The following is an 18241-nucleotide window of genomic DNA, read 5'->3' as shown; positions in this document are numbered from 1 at the left end:
AATACTATGGATGTAGCGTGGGTTATTCATAATCAAATTAAAGCCTGATACAATGCATATTGCTTATTAAAAATCTGAAAATGTAGCATGAAAATTTTTTGAACATTATATAGCCTTGAAATTTTTGAATCATTTTTAAATAATATCTTTTACAGATAACCTGATTGATTTATGCATAATTTAAGTAGCATATTTTTTCTACTTAGTCCCCATAGCCATTATAAAAGAACACTCTCTTTCTCGTTTCAGCTTGTGATGGAGTATTGTTTAGGTTCAGCATCAGATATTATTGAAGTCCATAAGCGTCCTTTGAAAGAGGAAGAAATAGCAGCAATATGTGAGGGAGTGCTCAGGGGTCTTCACTACTTACATTCCCTTGGTAGGATTCATAGAGATGTGAAGGCAGGGAACATTTTACTCACGGAAAATGGCACAGTGAAGCTAGGTGGGTGAAGAGATTAATATTTCAAGTGTTGTTATTTGGTGTGAATTGTTAAAAGAGAGTGCTTGTGTATTTTTTTATCTTTTGAGCAGGCATTACAATCTCTTCCTGAGGAGCCATGTCCCTCTAATTTTCATGATGCCAGGAATATAAGGATCAACAACTTTGCTATTTCCACATAGTAATTTATTGAGACCGACCATGTTTAGTTACAGCGTCCTCACCTTGATAATGCTACGCTGTAACAAAACCATGGTCTGTCTCAATAAAATACCATGTGGAAATTGCAAAGTTGTTGATCCTTTGGTATTCCTGCGATTATGGATTTCCACCAAGTTATGCCCGCTATTAGTAATTATTTCATGACGAATTTTTTCTATGCTTAAAATTATTTTCCTTGATGTCTCTCTTATTCTTAAGTTCTCATCCTAAGATATTTTTCAGCTAAGTCCTTGGGAACATCATCAAAGAAGTGTCTTTTAAGATGTTGCGTTAATCCATTGCTGATGTTTCTCCTATTCACAGCTGATTTTGGTTCTGCCAGTATCAAATGCCCAGCCAACAGCTTTGTTGGGACTCCATATTGGATGGCTCCAGAAGTGATACTTGCCATGGATGAGGGGCAGTATGATGGCAAGGTTGACGTTTGGTCATTAGGTATCACGTGCATTGAATTAGGTGAGTAATCTGTGGGTTCCATGCCACATTTACTCTATTATTCACAATATATTTCCACCTCTTTAATGTCCACAATATTTGGAGGAAAAGTGGCAGTTTATATTTGAGTGTAAGAGTCTTATTTTTGAAAAAATGTTTTCTACAAAATTCGATGGGGACACTATAGTCGGAGAAATACAGTTGCTGAAAGATCATGTCCAACTGGAACATGTACAGATAAACAAGAGTTTTTGGTAAAAATTTGATGTTTTCTTTTCTCCACTAAATGTTTTCAAAATCATTCATAACTAATTCTGGTTTTATTCATTTAGCTCTGGGCAGAAGTTTTCCTTGTCTACAAGAACATTCAAGTTCAAAATTGGGAATTTGTACAATTCTATAAAATAACTTCAAGCTAATGTAAGAAAGCATTCTGATTAGAAAAGGCTCTGGCAATTGACGAAAGTTCAGAAGAAAACACTGCATCATAGTGAGCCCCAAAGCCAGCCTTCCTGAAACTATCCGAAGTCTAAAAATTAATCTAAATTAATTACAATTACTTTAATGTAACAATTTTTCTACCTCTAAATCATGCTTTTGAACTGTCTCCCCCAGCCGAAAGGAAGCCTCCGTACTTCAACATGAATGCAATGAGTGCCTTGTACCATATTGCCCAGAATGATAGTCCACTCATGCATGCTCCAGAATGGACTGATGTCTTCCGTCACTTTGTGGAATCGTGCTTGCAGAAGAACCCAAATGATCGTCCTACATCTGGTAAATTGTTGTCTGTAAGTAGCTTTTTCATTTTTATTCAAGAGTTCAGAAATTTGTTTTTTTATTTTTAAGAGTTCCCAATGTTGTAAAAAGCAAAACCTGCTATGCCCAGAAATAATGTACTCTCGAGTGTCAATAAGAAATAACGAAGTAATATTAAGGGTCAAAGGAAACTACTTGAATCCTAATTGTTCTTTTTCATTTCTTCATTGCCTTGGACTGAACATTTAATTTTGAAGTGCATTTTATCGACTTCATTGTGGCTGTGATGAAAATAACAACAGTTTTTTTGAGGCATTCTAAGTCATTTTTATTGCAGCCGAATTGTAGTCGTAAGGTTCATGACTATGCTATAAATACTGCAAGTTTTGATACTATGTCCTACCCAGAAAAGGAGCTGTTATAAATGTTAATATCAGGACAAAGAAAACTAAGGCTCCATAGTTTCATCCTTGGAACAGTAACCTCCCATTAATTCAGCTGGTGCTCAATCATGCGGTCACACAAGTGGGCTTTTGAGCAGTGGCAGCTGTAGGCCAATAGGAGAGGCTTTGACTCGAATTCCTGCTCATGACCTACCAGTCAACCTTTTGGGCGATTCTCTTAATTTCCCTCCCTTCAGAGTGAAACCACAAATTGTCACAGGAAATCCATAATTTATCACTAAGGTTTATGGAGCACTTGTGCAACTGCCTCACCTACTGTACTTTACAGCACTAATTGTACGCCAAAAATATCGTACTTGTGAAGTTTGTGATATTAGACTGGAAGATTAAGTGCTTCTTAAAACTTTATAATTTAATTTTTATTTAGCAACTTTATAATTTTTAAATTAAAAATTAGTATTCTTAGGATTTACGAAATTTCAGAGGCACAGATACAGTGGAACTTGGTTAGTACGTTTCTGAAGGGACCACGAAAAATGAACGTACTAACCAGGAAAACGTACTAACGAGGAAAGTAAATACATAATAGCAGTCGGGGTTATTGCAATCAGTGAAAAAGTCGTCATAATTACAATTACTATCGGTAGTTCTCATAGGATCGCCTTCCTGAACTCTTTTCACATTTAAAATCAAGAAAATGAGCGCTACCATGAAAAACAATACCATGTGAATAAAAATCGCAATTTTTCATGGACATCCCGGAGATTCCATGATTACGGCGTCTATCTCCCGTGATTTATCCTATATATATTTACAGAACGAGGACGAGTGAAGCTCAGACAAGCGAAGACAAGTCATTTTCCTTTCTCACAGCGTACTCGGAGAATATAACAACAACCCGGAGTAAGTCAACTGGTTTTTTAAACATCATAAAAATTGGGCAAAATTATATTGACTTTCAAATTACGGCAACAGCCGTAGACATTCGCTTCTGGAATTATACCATTTCGATTGTAAAATCGATCGATATATCGACTGATGACACGCAAGATTATTAGATTACGACGTAATTACAAGAAAATTTTATATTAAACAGTTGAAATTTACTTTCAAAATTTGTCTAATGTCGTCTGCTTTCGTTCCGAGATCAAGTATTTTTAAGCTAAGCTTCGCGTGGAGATCCAGAGGATCGTCTGCTCCCGCAACAGTAGTCAAGTAAATACGCACGATGTCGAGTTTATGGAGCAGCACTGCTTTAGATAATGTGGGAATTGTCTAATACCGTTAAGACTCATTTCATCATCATGATAACTCGTGCAATAGCAACAATTGCCCACTCACGAACTTGGTGCGCAGCAGTGGGCACTCCCAAGCGCTCCAAAGGCAACAGAAGGTGAGGAGCTCGGGGTGGGGAAAATTGGGGCTTCTTATTGGCTGTAGTTTTTCATAGTCTGACATTCCCGAAAAATGGCCGCATTTTATTATTCAGCACATCACAAGAATTCAGAAATGCATTTGGATGAATTACGGTAGAAGAAAGAGATGTGGAATGAATGGAAGAATGTTAATGGCTAATAATAATAAATTAAATCATGAATTCAGACGCTTGCGACCCTTAAGAAGACACTAGAGAACGAATTGCGGGTTGCGTCACGGCAAGCAATTGATCGTACTAACCAGGAAAGCGCAATTTTTTCAAACGTACTAACCAAATTCTTTTACCTGTATTTTGTTCGGATGGTACCGGGACCGAGGGAAATCGCCGTACTAAAGAGGAAAACGTACTAAGGAGGAACGTACTAACCAAGTTCCACTGTATTCGAAAAATTCAAGCCTGCAAAAATTTCAAATTTGGCACCTTTGGAGTTGGCTGATGCAACACGGTGTGGCGTAGAGGAACTCGGACTTTGGGCACACTCCAAGAAAATTGCCAAGTAATCCATTGTGAAGTCAGTAACTGCTCAATGTTTTGCCCATTCTTCCTTCCTGTGGACAGAAAATTTTTTTTGGCTCCTGCCACACCACATGCGCTATTAGATCAGTTGGTCACTATCGTGAGTCAACACATTGTAATGCCGTGTTGTCTTCTGCAGGATTCCAAACTTTCGATGCCCTTTGTAGGTTTATCAACTAGAAATAAATTCAACTTACGAACAAGGTATTAGAATGCATCTTGTCAAGTACTTACTGTATTCAGGAATATATCAACTAGGGATGAGTCGATTCCACTTTTTTTCGATTCCGATTCCAATTTCGATTCCTTCAAATCGATTCCCGATTCTCGATTCCGATTCCATCGATTCTTACTCCTTATGGCAGGTGGGATTTTGATTTATCTGTAGCATCGCTGTCATTAAACTTTAAGAATTGAATGGAATAAAATAACTAGGGATGGACAGATCCAGGATTTTTGGAGCCAGATCTTTCGAATCGGATATTTTCGATTCCAAATGCATTTTCGAATTCCTGCCATTAAACAAAGTCATTATTCAAGTTTATTGTGGGTACATACAATCAATGGAATGCTTTTTAGATTTTCATACACATTTTTATATTTTTATAAATTAAAAATTATTTTATGGGCTTTCAAGTTGATTTTTAAAAACATCTTTACCTACTCAGGGTCTAAACTGTTACGCTTGGGTTTGGAAATGAAAATAGGAAAAATCTTAGGATGAACCACTGACCAGTAGCGTAGCGAGAGGAACCCCCAAAATATAAAAACACAATTACTTTCCTTCATAAAAGGAAACAAAATATTAAAAATCATGAATTTACAAAAATGAAAAAAAAAGAATCTCTGAAAAATGAAGTTTTTTCTATTATGAAGGGCGTTAAAATTAGTTTGAAAACCTCTCCTTTGTACCCTGTTGTTTAAAAATTTTCCCCCCTGGTTTTGGACCCCCCCTTAACAAAATTCCTGGCTACCCCCCTGCTATCGACTGAATTCAAATTTTCCTCACACGCGTTTCCCCCGAATTTTACTTTCTCATCGCATACGGACTTGTGTTTCATCCGAAAATGCTTCAGTATGGTGAGGTGGATTTAGCACATCCTCGCAATTATTTACGCCATAGTGCACGCACACTGCATTCATTGGTTTTCCTGTTAATGGAAATGTTTATACACAATGAAAGACATTTTTATTGGTGCATCATTAAATTACATTGCAACTGCGCAATCAGCAACACAATTAAAAGTATTTAAAACGGTAATAACGTCACGTGCGACGAGGTGCTCAACCGCTCAGCATGAGGAAGGAGTGGGCAGCAAAAGCGTGTAAAGGAGAGGTGGAGGGGAAGGAGCAGTGGCGTAGCCAGGAATTTCAATTGGGGGGGGGATCCAAAACCAGGGGGGAAAATTGTTGAAAAAACCGGGCACTAAATAATGGGTTTTAAACTAATTTTAACACTTTCCCAGAAAGTCACTCTCCTAGCATTTGTAGTCTAGAAACGGAGAATTGAAGCAGATAGGCCAAAAAAGGTAAGTTGGTGAGACGAGGTAGGGATGAAACACGCTTCAATTGTTTTCGTGTGATTTGATATTTTCCTTAGAAGACAATGATTTTTGGTCCGTGTGATTTCGGATGCGAAAAAAAAACAGCAGAGGCACGGGCTGATGGACGGCCGAGGGTGGTTTTCTGAAATCTACGACATAGTTACTTTTGAAATGCTGAAAATCCTGGCCACGGCTTAAATTCTACTTGCAACCTCTGCGAGAGCTTTCAAACAAAACAGTTCATGAGTAGGACAATAATCGCATGCGACGGCGCATTCGAAGAGAGAATCGGAAATCTTTCCACTCTTATGGGGCGTTACATTCACTGAAGCTATTATTTAAAATTTCCGATCCAGATCCGATGTCTTCCGCGACTTTGGATCCGATGAAGGGCAATATCCGCGGGTATTTGGATCCGAGGTATCCGATCCGACCATCCCTAAAAATAACAATAGCCGCGGTGGCTACATTCTCGTTTGGCCGCGGTGGCTAAACAATAAAGTAGCGTTCATGGCGTCGATACATACCAGAGCAGCCTGGCGGGTGCGCGGTGGCGGCCGAACGCAACCTGTCGAATCCGCCCGGAAGCCGCGGCGGCTTATGCCAAGCAAGTATCAACTTCCTCAAGGGTTGCATTGATGAAACTGGGCTATACAAACGCGAATGTGTTTTTTTTTTTATTATTGACGCAGGTGCGTGTTAGTCTAAAAAGTTACTAATATAAAAAAAACCGCTCTCTGCACGTTTTTATTATCATCAGACTTCAAATATCATTCGAAAGTAAAAAAATATATTTCGATCTATTATACTTTAAAATTGGTGGTCCAGATGAATTCTCCGAATGTGATTCATAATCGTAACAATTTGATTTGCCGTGACCAGCGGTTAATAAAAGAACGGAAAACGCATGCGCTGCTTCCCGATCCCGTGGTTTCCAATTTTTTTTCTCTGAGAGTTGCTCATGAACACGAGGTATTTCAGGGTTCGTCGGTTTGTCGCTCTTGCCGACATTTTAATGTTTCCGAGGCCGCTTAGGTATGTTTGTCGCAGCACCCGCGTGCGGGGCGTATCCTCCGCGCGGGCAAGGCTGACACCGCGGCCGCTTAGGTGTGTGGCAGCATTTATGCCCCAAACTTATAGTCTATGCTCAAAACATTTATCTTCCTGGAATCGATGGAATCAGAATCGACTTTAGGCGATCGATTCTCGATTCCGATTCCGTGCCCGAGAATCGGTGGAATCGAGAATCGACATTTGGAATCGACTCATCCCTAATATCAACCCTCGATTGCGTAATGCAGCAGCAGTATTTCACGCATGGATGTGTTAGACGCGGGATGGTCATGACAATAGGAGGACGACAAGAAACTGCCATTGAACTATCCATGGTGGATGCAATTGTTCTGTGGTTTAATTACAGTTAGTATTATTTGGTTTTTACTTATGATATGTTATGATTGGGGAAGTGCTGGGATGAATGACATCTACCGGAATTCAGCCACATTCTTCTATTGATAAAATCTACTGAATGCGCTTGTTTTTATGTATATGCACTAAATTATATCGTACACATGACTATGAAGCTATTCCGCGATGCAACTATAAGTTTGGGAGATAAAAGAGACGAGAAATTTTGGCCAGGTACATTTTTCTTGCAATTATCCCTGAAAGAAACTCTTACAAATTTCATTATCATGAAACTCCGGTTTTTCGGTCCCGTGAACTCTTTGGTAATGAGAGTCTACACTATTAGTAGGTCAAGGCATGAATTGCTGGAATGCTCTTTTGTTAGAGACCTAATTTTTTGTCTTCCTTAATTTTCCAGCACCAAATGGTGACGAGACAAAGGTCACCGCATGTGTTAATTGACCTTATACAGAGGACCAAAGCTGCAGTTCGAGAACTTGACAATCTCAACTATAGGAAGATGAAGAAGATTCTTATGGTGGACGCTTGTGAAACGGAGAGTGCTGCTGGGGATGCTGATGGTGTGTGCCCTTTGCCATAATAATAATAATAATAATAATAATGTCGTCTTTATTTCACAAGCGAATTTAGGACTAGATAGTCCTCTCTTACAATTAACTTTTTTGACAATCACATACATCCGTGCCCTGGATGGTGGTCAAACCACCCCGGCAGGATTCGAACCCGCGACCTCTAGGTTAGCACTTTACTCTGGCGCCACCGAGGCTGGCAATGAGCCATATGAAAGGATATCTCCACTAATGAACTCCCTCTTGGTGTGACCATACATTTGTTTGGAAAATAATTGAGAATCTGTATCATAAATGGAGAGTGTGTATAATTATTTGGTCATCATTTTCAGTATTAATATTCATGAATTGTTTTTTTTCCAGATACTCCTGACGAGCAAACTGGAGGTGACAGCAGTAAGAGCAATAGCATAACTTCGGAGCATAGTATCCATTCAATGGGTGTCAGTGCCAGCTCACAAAGTAGTTCTACAAATAGCCTACCACCAAATGCAGATGGCAATGACAACAACTATCCCTCGGGAAGAAATAGGCATAAGGTAATGCATGCATGCAGTTGTGTCACTTCACGTCTGCTTTTCAAGCAGTGGTTATTTCTTTAAATATTTACTATTATCCATGTAATTTGTTGGCCATTTGAATTGGACTGAGAAAGGACAGAAGCCATGCGTGTGTAATTTTCAATTGGATACCATGCATTTTCCATTTTTTTTCATAAAGATATGTTGAGTACATTTTTCTTCTATTTAAATGCATCACTAAAATAAACTCTTTTTTCGTGTATTCTAAACTCCAGTTTTTCAGACTCAGACCACTTATGCATAATTTTTCACTCTTCATTGATATTTTTACAATCTTTATTAGTTTGAGTGGTACCTGTAGTATCATTAGTGAGCCTTATTAAGGCCTTCTATTACCATTCCAAGTCCCTCATAAAACAATTATTTTCTATGCTTGCTAGCTAGTAATGTGTCATCTCAGCACAACTTTGTCAACGCTTTACACATTGCCTTAATCATATTAAAAATTTAATTGTTAGAAAGGAATATTTTAAAAAATTAACTATTTTTGGCCATTGTGATCCACCTCACAACCAATCACTGCATCGGCAAAAGTGGTTGTTTTAGGCATAACATGCACATTGCTCTCGTAAATATGTGTACTTGAAATGGCTTGATGGGTAAGAATTTTTACGTCAGACAGAAATCCATAAAAGCAGTGCAAATGCCGAGTGGAGTGCAAACATTTTTTGGCAAGGTGGCGTGTTCCTTTAGGATGTTGGAAATAGATATAAGTCGAATAAACTATATGACCTAAGTGTTTCGATAAAGTAATTCCTGTAATCAGCTAAAATCTTGTTTGAATCCATAAATGGATATCATTATTCGCAATAATCCAGCGTTTCCTGGAGCATAGGCAACCTAGTCAGACATTCCCGCATTCATCGTTTTTTCATCCATCCCCCTGAAAAACTATAGATCAAGGTTCCACTGTATATTAAAAAACATAATACAGTGGAACTTGGTCATTATGTTCCTCCTTAGCACCTCCTTAGGTTCACGTTCGTCTTTTATCTCCCCTTTATTTATGGACTATTTTCTATTAGTTTTTCACTTCAAGTGTGGTTTCCTTTTCTCCAAGACTGCCCCCTCAAGTAGAGGCTTTTGTCCAGCTTTCATAATGCAAGCTACTGAATTGTGAGCGAAGGGAAGAATTATTTTAATTTTCATGAATGCATAGTTTTCTTACCACATGTCTCACATTCTCCAGAAATAAATATTTTTGTGACTTCAGGTCTCAAGGTTCCACGAGAATTGTTCCCAACTCATGGAGTTATTTTTTTGATGTACAGTGGAACTTGGTTAGTACGTTCCTCCTTATTACATTTTCCTCCTTAGTACAGTATTTTCTCTTGGTCCCAGTACCATCCGAGCAAAATGCAGGTAAAACTATTTGATTAGTGCACTTAAAATAGTGGCACTATTCTGGGGAGTACACTTAATTATTTGCCATGAAGCAACCCGCAAGTCGTTTCCTAGTATATTCCGAGTGTGTAAACCTCCGAATTCATTATTTATTTTATTATTATCAGCCGTTGACCTTCTTACATTCATCCCACATATCTCTTTCTACGACCATGATGCATCCAAATCCATTTCTCAGTGTGAGGAGTACACGCGTCATTACTTGATAAGTGTTGCAGTAGCAGATGATGCTGTGGATATCCATGCGAAACTTAAGGCAAAAATATTTTATCTCAGTGCTAGAAATAGAAAGAAGATAACATTATACCAATTTTTAAGAGAATTTAAACTGAAGAGTATAAAAATCTGCCTATAATAATCTTTAAATGTCTTATTAATCGTCATATCAATATCGATATATCAATCATTATATTCATCAATATGGGTTCATTTTGATAACGAATGTGTATGGATGTTGCCTAGATTTATGGTTAAGAAAATTTTGCACAATTTTTATGAGTTTTTAAAACAACCAATTTATATACTCCGGGTTATCGTCATTTTCTACGAATAATCTCTGAGAAAGAAGAAATGACTTAGCTTAACTTGTCCTCTTAATACATGTACGACAAATCACAGGAGAATGATGACATTTTTCTGTAATTTTCCCTGGAAAATCTACGAAAACATTGTGATTTTTGTTCATGTGATATTTTTTTGGCAGTTAAGTGCTAATTTTCTTGATTTTAAATGTGAAAAGAGTTCAGGAAGGCGATCCTACTAGAACTTTGGACGGTAATAGTAATTATGACAGCTTTTCCAGGGATTGCAATTACCCCAATTTCTATTATTTATTTCCCTGGTTAGCACGTTCATTTTTTGTGGTCCCTTAAAAAACGTAGTAAAGAAGTTCTACTGTATATGCATGTAATTGGTTGTACCCTTGTTTTATAGTAAATGGATTTATAGACTTGCAGAGAATTCAATGTGCCTTTGGCAAAACAATCCACCCTGTCAACACATTAATGAAGGCAGCGTCAGTTTTCTTAACATTATAATTCTTTCCATATTTTGGTATGTAGTTTTGGTGGTAAATAATTCTTTAAAGTGTTATTTTTATATTATGGGAACTGTTGCTTGTGGTAGTGGTTTATTGATTGTGGTTTCAAAATGTGTCTATATGATGGATTAATTGCTTTTGTTCCTCAGGTGAGTAATGCTGCTGCTGCTGATCACGGCATGGCCAACATGGTGGGTCCGGGCCTGAGCAGCGGTGGTGGTGGCCGAGGTGGTGCCGGTGGGGACCTAGTGGGCCTGAGCTTTGCGGGTGGTGGTGCTGGTATTAGTGGTGGAGCCAACAACTTTGCTACAATACGAACAACGTCCATTGTGACTAAGCAGCAGAAGGAGCACATGCAGGTAGAGTGGCTTCGTTCGAGGCGTTCCCTTAAGAACCATTCACTCTCAATGTTGTTTCTGGCCTAGGGAATCTGAGAAATAAAGCCATCCCTTCACCACGGTGTGGAAGAGTCAGGGTTGCTACAAGATCCTCTTATTGACATTCCCTGATAAAAATCTTCATTTCTCCTTACTTTTTTGTGATTGTGTCTTGATTTTTTAATTAAATATTTTTGTTTGACTTAGCCAATCACCACACACTTCACCTATGAGTCAAGTTTGCCCAGAAATATGTGCACATTGTAGTTTGTGCAGGTTATTCTGGTACATACTAGGATCCAACTTTCTATGGCAGAACCATGACAAATCTGAGCATGGAGAAGAATAATTTTTATCTGGTATTTGTAGAAAGTAATGGAACACAAAAAATATCTATTCGATAAGTTCAAAGAATGCTATACAATGATGCTGTCAGAACCTAAACCTTGTGAAACAACAATTGAAATGGTTGTATATTGAATGAATACATGTTCAATGGCAAATTCACCATTCATGCTTCTTATCACAGATGGAAGCCCTCAGACAGACAACAGAGTGGCATATTCTATTGGTCTGCTCATCATAGTATAAATTTTCCCTTATCCATACTAGGGATCGTTTTGTGATCTTAAACTATTTTCCTTTTTGATTGCTTTCATTATAATATATATAAATTATCTTTGAAAATTGAAAGAAATCCATCATCATCAACTGGTTGTCTGCTCACTGGCAGGTCTCAATCAACACCTAACCTGTCTCCACCTCCTTCATTTCTCTTCTTCTTCTTCTTCTGCTCATCCTTTCTTCATCTGTCTTCCTCTTCTTCTCCTTTCATTTTCCACTGTTGCCTATACTTTTCCACTTAAAATCCCCTTCCCTATCATAACATGCTCAATCCAATTCCCCCTTCTCTTTTTTATGATTTTCAATAATGTTCTTTCTGCCCCAACTCTGAAATTAATACATAATTTAAATTTCGCTGATTGGACAAGTAATGCCAAGGGTGAATTACCCGTAACCATGGAAATGATATTTCAAATCTCCTGTTAATAGACAACATCCTGTGGGAGTCTTATATTGTTAATTACCAACCATAGTCTACTTCTGTCACATTTAATTTGCAATCCACTTATTTTCCAAAAGTGTGATTACAAGGATTCAGAGGGCTTATTGTGATCATGACGACTCATTTGTTTTTGTGAAAGAAAAATTTCCTCTGGCGAACTACTTTTAAAACTCTCAAGTTATAAAATTAATTCAGTCAGTCATGTTTACATTGCCAACTACTGTTTAAAACTTATTTCAATCACTAGTCTTCATTTCCTAATGTTGGCCACTGTAGCAAATGGTATAAGAAATATACACAGTTGTCATTTTCCGTTAACTTTCGCGATCACTTACTACTGGAATCTACCATTGTTCACTTGGTTGTCTAAGGATTTTATGGGTGAAATTAATAGTTTTTAGTGACCACATGTGGAAAGTTTTGCTACTATTATTGATTATTTAGTTAAGGTCGCACTTGAAGTACTGATAAGCTTTTGAGTGATTTCGATTTTGGATTTTTCAAAGGAGGAGATGCATGAGCAGATGACTGGCTACAAACGGATGAGGCGTGAGCACCAAAGTGCCCTGCTCAAGCTTGAAGAGCGTTGCAAAGTGGAAATGGAGGCTCACAAGCAGATGCTCGATAAGGAGTATGAAAGTCTTCTCCAGCAGTTCAGCAAGGAGCTGGAGAAGTTACAGATAAGGCATCAGCAGGAGAAGGAAAAGAAGGTAAGCATTTCAGACCATTCAGATCCCTCGCAAATGCTTTATATCATGAAAGCAGTGAGACAGTTTTTGCAAGCTTAGACATTATCAATACAGTGAAGCAAATGGAAAAAAATAGCCTACAATGTGGAACAATATGTGCTTGCTCTCAGTGATTTATGGCCTGTGGGTTCTCGGAAAGGAAAAAAGTGTCAGGCATGGGCTGATGGAGGGCCGGGGTGATTTTGTGAAATCTACGCTGTGGTTATTATCTTATGGCGCTGAGATTCCCCCGATTGTTGTCCAATCTCTTGGGAAGATTCACGCTATGTGCCTGTCGTGTTTTGCTTTAAAATTTTCCACGCCTGAAATTCAATTGTGTAATACTCCTGCAAGAGCTTTTAAACAAAATTGTTCGTGAGTAGGGCAAGCATTGTGGTGCAACAGCGTATGCAAAGAGAGGATCGGAACTCTTTCTACTCCCTCTGATGGGACATGGATCGGAACTCTTTCTACTCCCTCTTATGGGACATTGCATTCACTAAAGCATTGATTGAAAATTTCGGATTCAGATTTAATTTCTCGAACGAATTAGGAATGGAAGTACATTAAGGTGAATATATAGATCTGAGGTATCCGACCTGACTGTCCCTGGTAAGCATCATAGGGTTAAGACTACAAGTGAATACCTTCTTATCTCAGAGCACCATACATATCGTGTAAATTTAGCTTAAAAATCCCTCGTGAATTATTAGCATTGAAAGTGAAAATTTTTATTACTGTCGAAAGTCCTGGCAGTCCTGCAACACCTTGCGATAGGATTAAAAAAATGCCGAAAAGTTTTTTTTCTTTAGCTCCAATGCTCAAAATAGGGGTCGCCTCTTGCATACGCTTATGCAGATATTCTTTTTATGATCAAAAATCTATTTTCAATTAACATCAAATTTAGGGATGGAAAAATATATGCATGTGTTTATACGGTAATCCAGAACCCACAGGAATAGTGCTTCTCTCTTGGCATCCTTCTGCAAATGCAATGCCAGGACCTTCGACTCACAAGCCCTGTAATTAGTCTTCATGCTTTGCTTTCCCATTTTTGGTGACATTGTCGGAAACCATTTGTATTAAATTGGATATAATGGTGCTTAGCCATTCCTGAGTCAAAATGGACTGCCTTATCTTTCACGTCATGAATTTGACTTCAATGATAACGTGACGACTTACAATGTGCACTTTTCTCTGAGGAAATTCATATTAACTCCCGTTCGGTTGAAAATGAAAGCTTTCCTCCTTGCGAAGTTAAGCTAATAGCTATACAAGGTCCAACTGTGTTACATTTAAAACCACTAATTGTGGCATACAAGTCAAGTCAGTTTTGATCAGGGTGCCGCACAAGCAACTTTCCCTCGACTCCATTCGTCTCATGTGGGGTTAGCACGCGTAATGAATGCTGCTTTTACTATCGCATTGAATCACCATCGACTTAACATGCATACTCGAAATACGACTATCATTTTTGGATGGCCATGGAAGCCAAAATTTTGGCATGGGAAATTTTTAAAGGTTCATTTGGCTGTTATCTCGATAAAGCTATGGAAAACATAACATTAGCAAAATTTTAGAAAATCTTCCATGAGATATAGATATTCCGTAGTTCACAATTCTGGCCGTGCGTGATGCAATTTTCACATGGAACAACTCTCTGACAAAAAGTGGTATAAGTGAGTATATTTCATACCATGTGACTGGAAAAATACGTTGTTGTAACCTAGATTATTATATAAATTAAAAGTTTCATAACTGTGGTTTGAGATACACGGGTTCATATGGGGTTATTTATGAAACCAGTAGAAATCTGTGTGTAAGTGAGGTCATCGCATAACTGATGGTTGTATATTCCAGGTTCTACTGTATTTCTTTTTCATTGAGTTGAGTCTATATCAGTGTGTTCTTTTTGAATAGGCCTCGGACATTGACATAATTTTGTCCCTAACGATAGCAAATATTGTGTGTGTGTAGTAATGTGATCACTGAGGTTATGAATCCTTCCTAAGAATATTTATCATCTAATATTGTTCAATGAGAATAAAATAAACCTGCTTTCGAATGATTTATCAATCGACATCAAAATGGCCGCATTAGGCTTTCTTGGTAGGCAAACAATCAGAGGCATTCTAGTGTTAAGCTAGCCAATACAATGGGAAGGAAAATGCTTTAGTAGCTTTAGTGGTGGAGAACTGGGTGCAAGTTCAGAGGATCTAGTTCTGAATACTTGTCCCAGTATTTTCATGTGTAATTATTGGATCCCTCAGTCAAATTTCTTGCTTCTATCAAGATTTGAAAATTTCTGTTCACTTCTGTATTGCATTATCATTTTGAAGGAGATAAACTTCTTTATTAGGAAGAATAAATTTGAGGAAACGGTGGCATTACCATTCGTATACATAGTTTAAGAAATAGCTTTGCAGCACACAAATTGTATTATTTACATTGAAGAAATAATTAATAACTATTTACATTTACAGATGAAGCAGAATGGGAATTCGGAGAAGAAATTAGTCAAGGATATTTCCTCAAGGCAAGAGCAGGATCGGAAGGCATTTGAAATGCAGAAGAAGAAGGAATACAAGCAGAACAAGGAACGTTGGAAGCGAGAACTGAGTCTTGATGAATCCACACCAAAGAGGCAGAGGGATGCTACTCTCCAGTGAGTTTCTCTTAATTACCTTTGGGTACCAATTTTTTGCACCAATACCTAAATTATTAGTTCATTCTGTAAACATTCAGGCCAAGGAATACATTTACATTAAGGGAAAGTAATAATGACAATAATTTGTCTTTATTGGGCGAGATTGGGACTTGAAAGTCCCATCTTTCATCTAACCTCAGAAATATAAATCATTTGGTGACATTTTCTGGGAAAGTTGACAGCATTTAATTTGTTGCATGCTCCTCTTCATATTTTCTTTTGTTTTCAATTCATCAGGACTCATAAGGAGAACTTGAAGCAAATTGAGGCCCAAGAGGAGCAGAGGATGGTTCGTGTTCAGAAGGAATACTTGGAATTAGAAATTAGGAAGTTCCGCAGGAAAAGGATCCTCATCTATCATAGTTTAGAACAAGAATTATTGAGGGAGGTGAGTATTTAAATACGTAGAACATCTGAATGGTTGGCCTTACAAGTTTTGGGAAGGTCCTACAAAATCAGCACTTGATTATATGTACCTGTGAAGTTATGGGGTTAAGGCTCCATTATGGAGATGTATGCGCAGTAATCTTGTTAATGAAATAATTGGTGCGATTGTATTTTATGTCCCCATATGAATCCACCAGATTTATATTTTGAAGTTAAAAAATGCTAAATCAACCCTCAGTGTAGGCCTAAAAGTGCTACACTGTCGCATGTGAGAAGCATTGACTCAGTGTGGAAGGTTGCAATTACAGTAAACTAGAGATGTGCAAATAGTATCCGCGAATACCTCGAAAACTAGAAAGTGTTCGATATTCAGAGGTCTCGAATAATTATGCTAAAGGTATGCTCTCGAATACTTTGAATTTCGCACCACACACTGTCGTTGGTAGTTGACTTGGAAAATTGTAAAGCACTCTAGTCGTTTAGTGCATGCAGCACCGTTAAAGGCAAGTTGACGAACTACATTAAAAGTCAAAGTTTGGCTGTCATCAAAATTTCTTTGCATTTTTCATTTATTTTCATCCATTTGGTAATTTCATTGTAATTTATTTGCAACATAATTTTTTTACAGGAATTAAATAAGAGGCAACAGCAGTTGGAACAGGCTCATGCAATATTATTACGTCACCACGAACAGACTCAAGATTTGGAGTATAGGCAGCAAAAGGCTGTTCATACGCTTAGAGAGGAGCAGGTAATTCGTCAGCATCACACTGAGTTAGCCAATCAACAGGATTACATGCAGCGCTCAGAGAGAGAACTAAGGAAGAGGCATGCCTTGGAGCTCAAACAACAGCCAAAGTGCCTCAAGGTGAGTTGACTGGATACTTAAAACTAATTTAGTTGGTTTCTGGTTAAAAATAAGAATTTTTACCATGGATATAATAGTAATGGTGGTCTAAGCAGAGGATAGATGTTGATTACAACTAGATTATGAATGTTGTGGTGACTAAACAACTTGAAATGAGGAAGCCAACATTTTAAGGCTCCATCCACGTATGCCTACTAGAGGTGGGTTAAACTGTTCATTTTGATGAACCATTTACTTTGAACCTGTTCAGTAAAAAGAACAGTTCAAAATATCTGTTCATGGCGAATAGTCATTGTCATTCAGGTAGAAAATACTGTTTATCAGACGTTTAGAGTAAATGAAAGCTTAGTGTGGTATCATATAGTTTGTGCAGCTTGACATAGTAATTTCATGCAAATTCTGTCCTGGGCCTTTACTTGTTTATCCGTGTGCAGGACAATATCTGCTCTCCGCTTGTAGAATAAGCCAGAATTAATATTTATCAACCCAACGTTTGATGTTATTCCCATATTTAGCACCAGAAATTTTTTTTAAATGCTGCTCTTTTTAAAGGCTTCATGTTTGTTTTTTTTTTTTTTTTTTTTTTTTTTTTTTTTTTTTTTTTTTTTTAAAGTCTTGTGTGGGTATATTATTCTTATGTGTACTACTGAGTTCTTGAACATGAACAAATATATTTACATATTTTCCATCATACCAAAATAATTATGACAGAAAACATGTGATTCATTGTATGTAGGGGTAATTCATAGTTAAATAAATGGAATAGTGAAATGAGAAAATCGTAGAAGTATTCAAGACTGGTTTTATGTCATTTTTGGAAAACGATTACAATTAATGCTTAGGAAGTACAAATGGAATATCGTACAATATTGAGCCAGCCATGCATTTTTTGTAATTCCATGTTTCCTCCAATTTTCCTAGCAAAAAGAAATGCAAATACGTAAGCAGTTTAGAGAAACGTGCAAAATCCAAACAAGGCAGTACAAAGCACTGAAAGCACAGATACTTCAAACAACGCCAAAGGAGGAGCAAAAGGCTGTAATCAAGAAGATGAAGGACGAGCAGAGGCGGAAGCTGGCCCTCTTAGGCGATCAGTATGAACAAAGCATTGCTGAAATGCTGCAGAAGCAATCGGTAAGTGTGAACATATGTACTCTGTATAGCCTTACTGTCGGCGTCAAAATGATGTGCCGAGGTACTTTGCAAATTTATATCTGGACTTCAGTGCATTCCATAATAATGAATAATATGTCATTTTAAAGGTAATTTTACTCTCAATTCTAATTTACGACTTGTTTTATGAAAAATTAAAAAATATAGACACACG

The 18241-nt window shown here is 37.6% G+C and overlaps 1 protein-coding gene across 5 annotated transcripts in view; it reads left to right on the top strand.

Moving 5' to 3' along the window:
• Positions 1–18241, top strand: part of LOC124156521 (serine/threonine-protein kinase Tao) — a 48833-nt gene that overhangs the window by 19615 nt on the left and 10977 nt on the right. For 4 of the 5 annotated variants that reach the window (XM_046531108.1, XM_046531107.1, XM_046531111.1 and 1 more), the window contains 11 exons: positions 250–445; positions 968–1120; positions 1715–1890; positions 7586–7748; positions 8121–8296; positions 10931–11140; positions 12731–12934; positions 15436–15617; positions 15897–16047; positions 16675–16914; positions 17836–18048. In XM_046531108.1, coding sequence (XP_046387064.1) covers positions 250–445; positions 968–1120; positions 1715–1890; positions 7586–7748; positions 8121–8296; positions 10931–11140; positions 12731–12934; positions 15436–15617; positions 15897–16047; positions 16675–16914; positions 17836–18048 — 2064 coding nt within the window. The remainder of the gene's footprint in view (positions 1–249; positions 446–967; positions 1121–1714; positions 1891–7585; positions 7749–8120; positions 8297–10930; positions 11141–12730; positions 12935–15435; positions 15618–15896; positions 16048–16674; positions 16915–17835; positions 18049–18241) is intronic. The other variant, XM_046531110.1, reaches the window with a different exon arrangement.

This window comes from Ischnura elegans, chromosome 3, assembly GCF_921293095.1.
Source record: "Ischnura elegans chromosome 3, ioIscEleg1.1, whole genome shotgun sequence".
NCBI lineage: Eukaryota > Metazoa > Arthropoda > Insecta > Odonata > Coenagrionidae > Ischnura > Ischnura elegans.
This window is presented reverse-complemented; position numbering and strand designations above follow the sequence as displayed.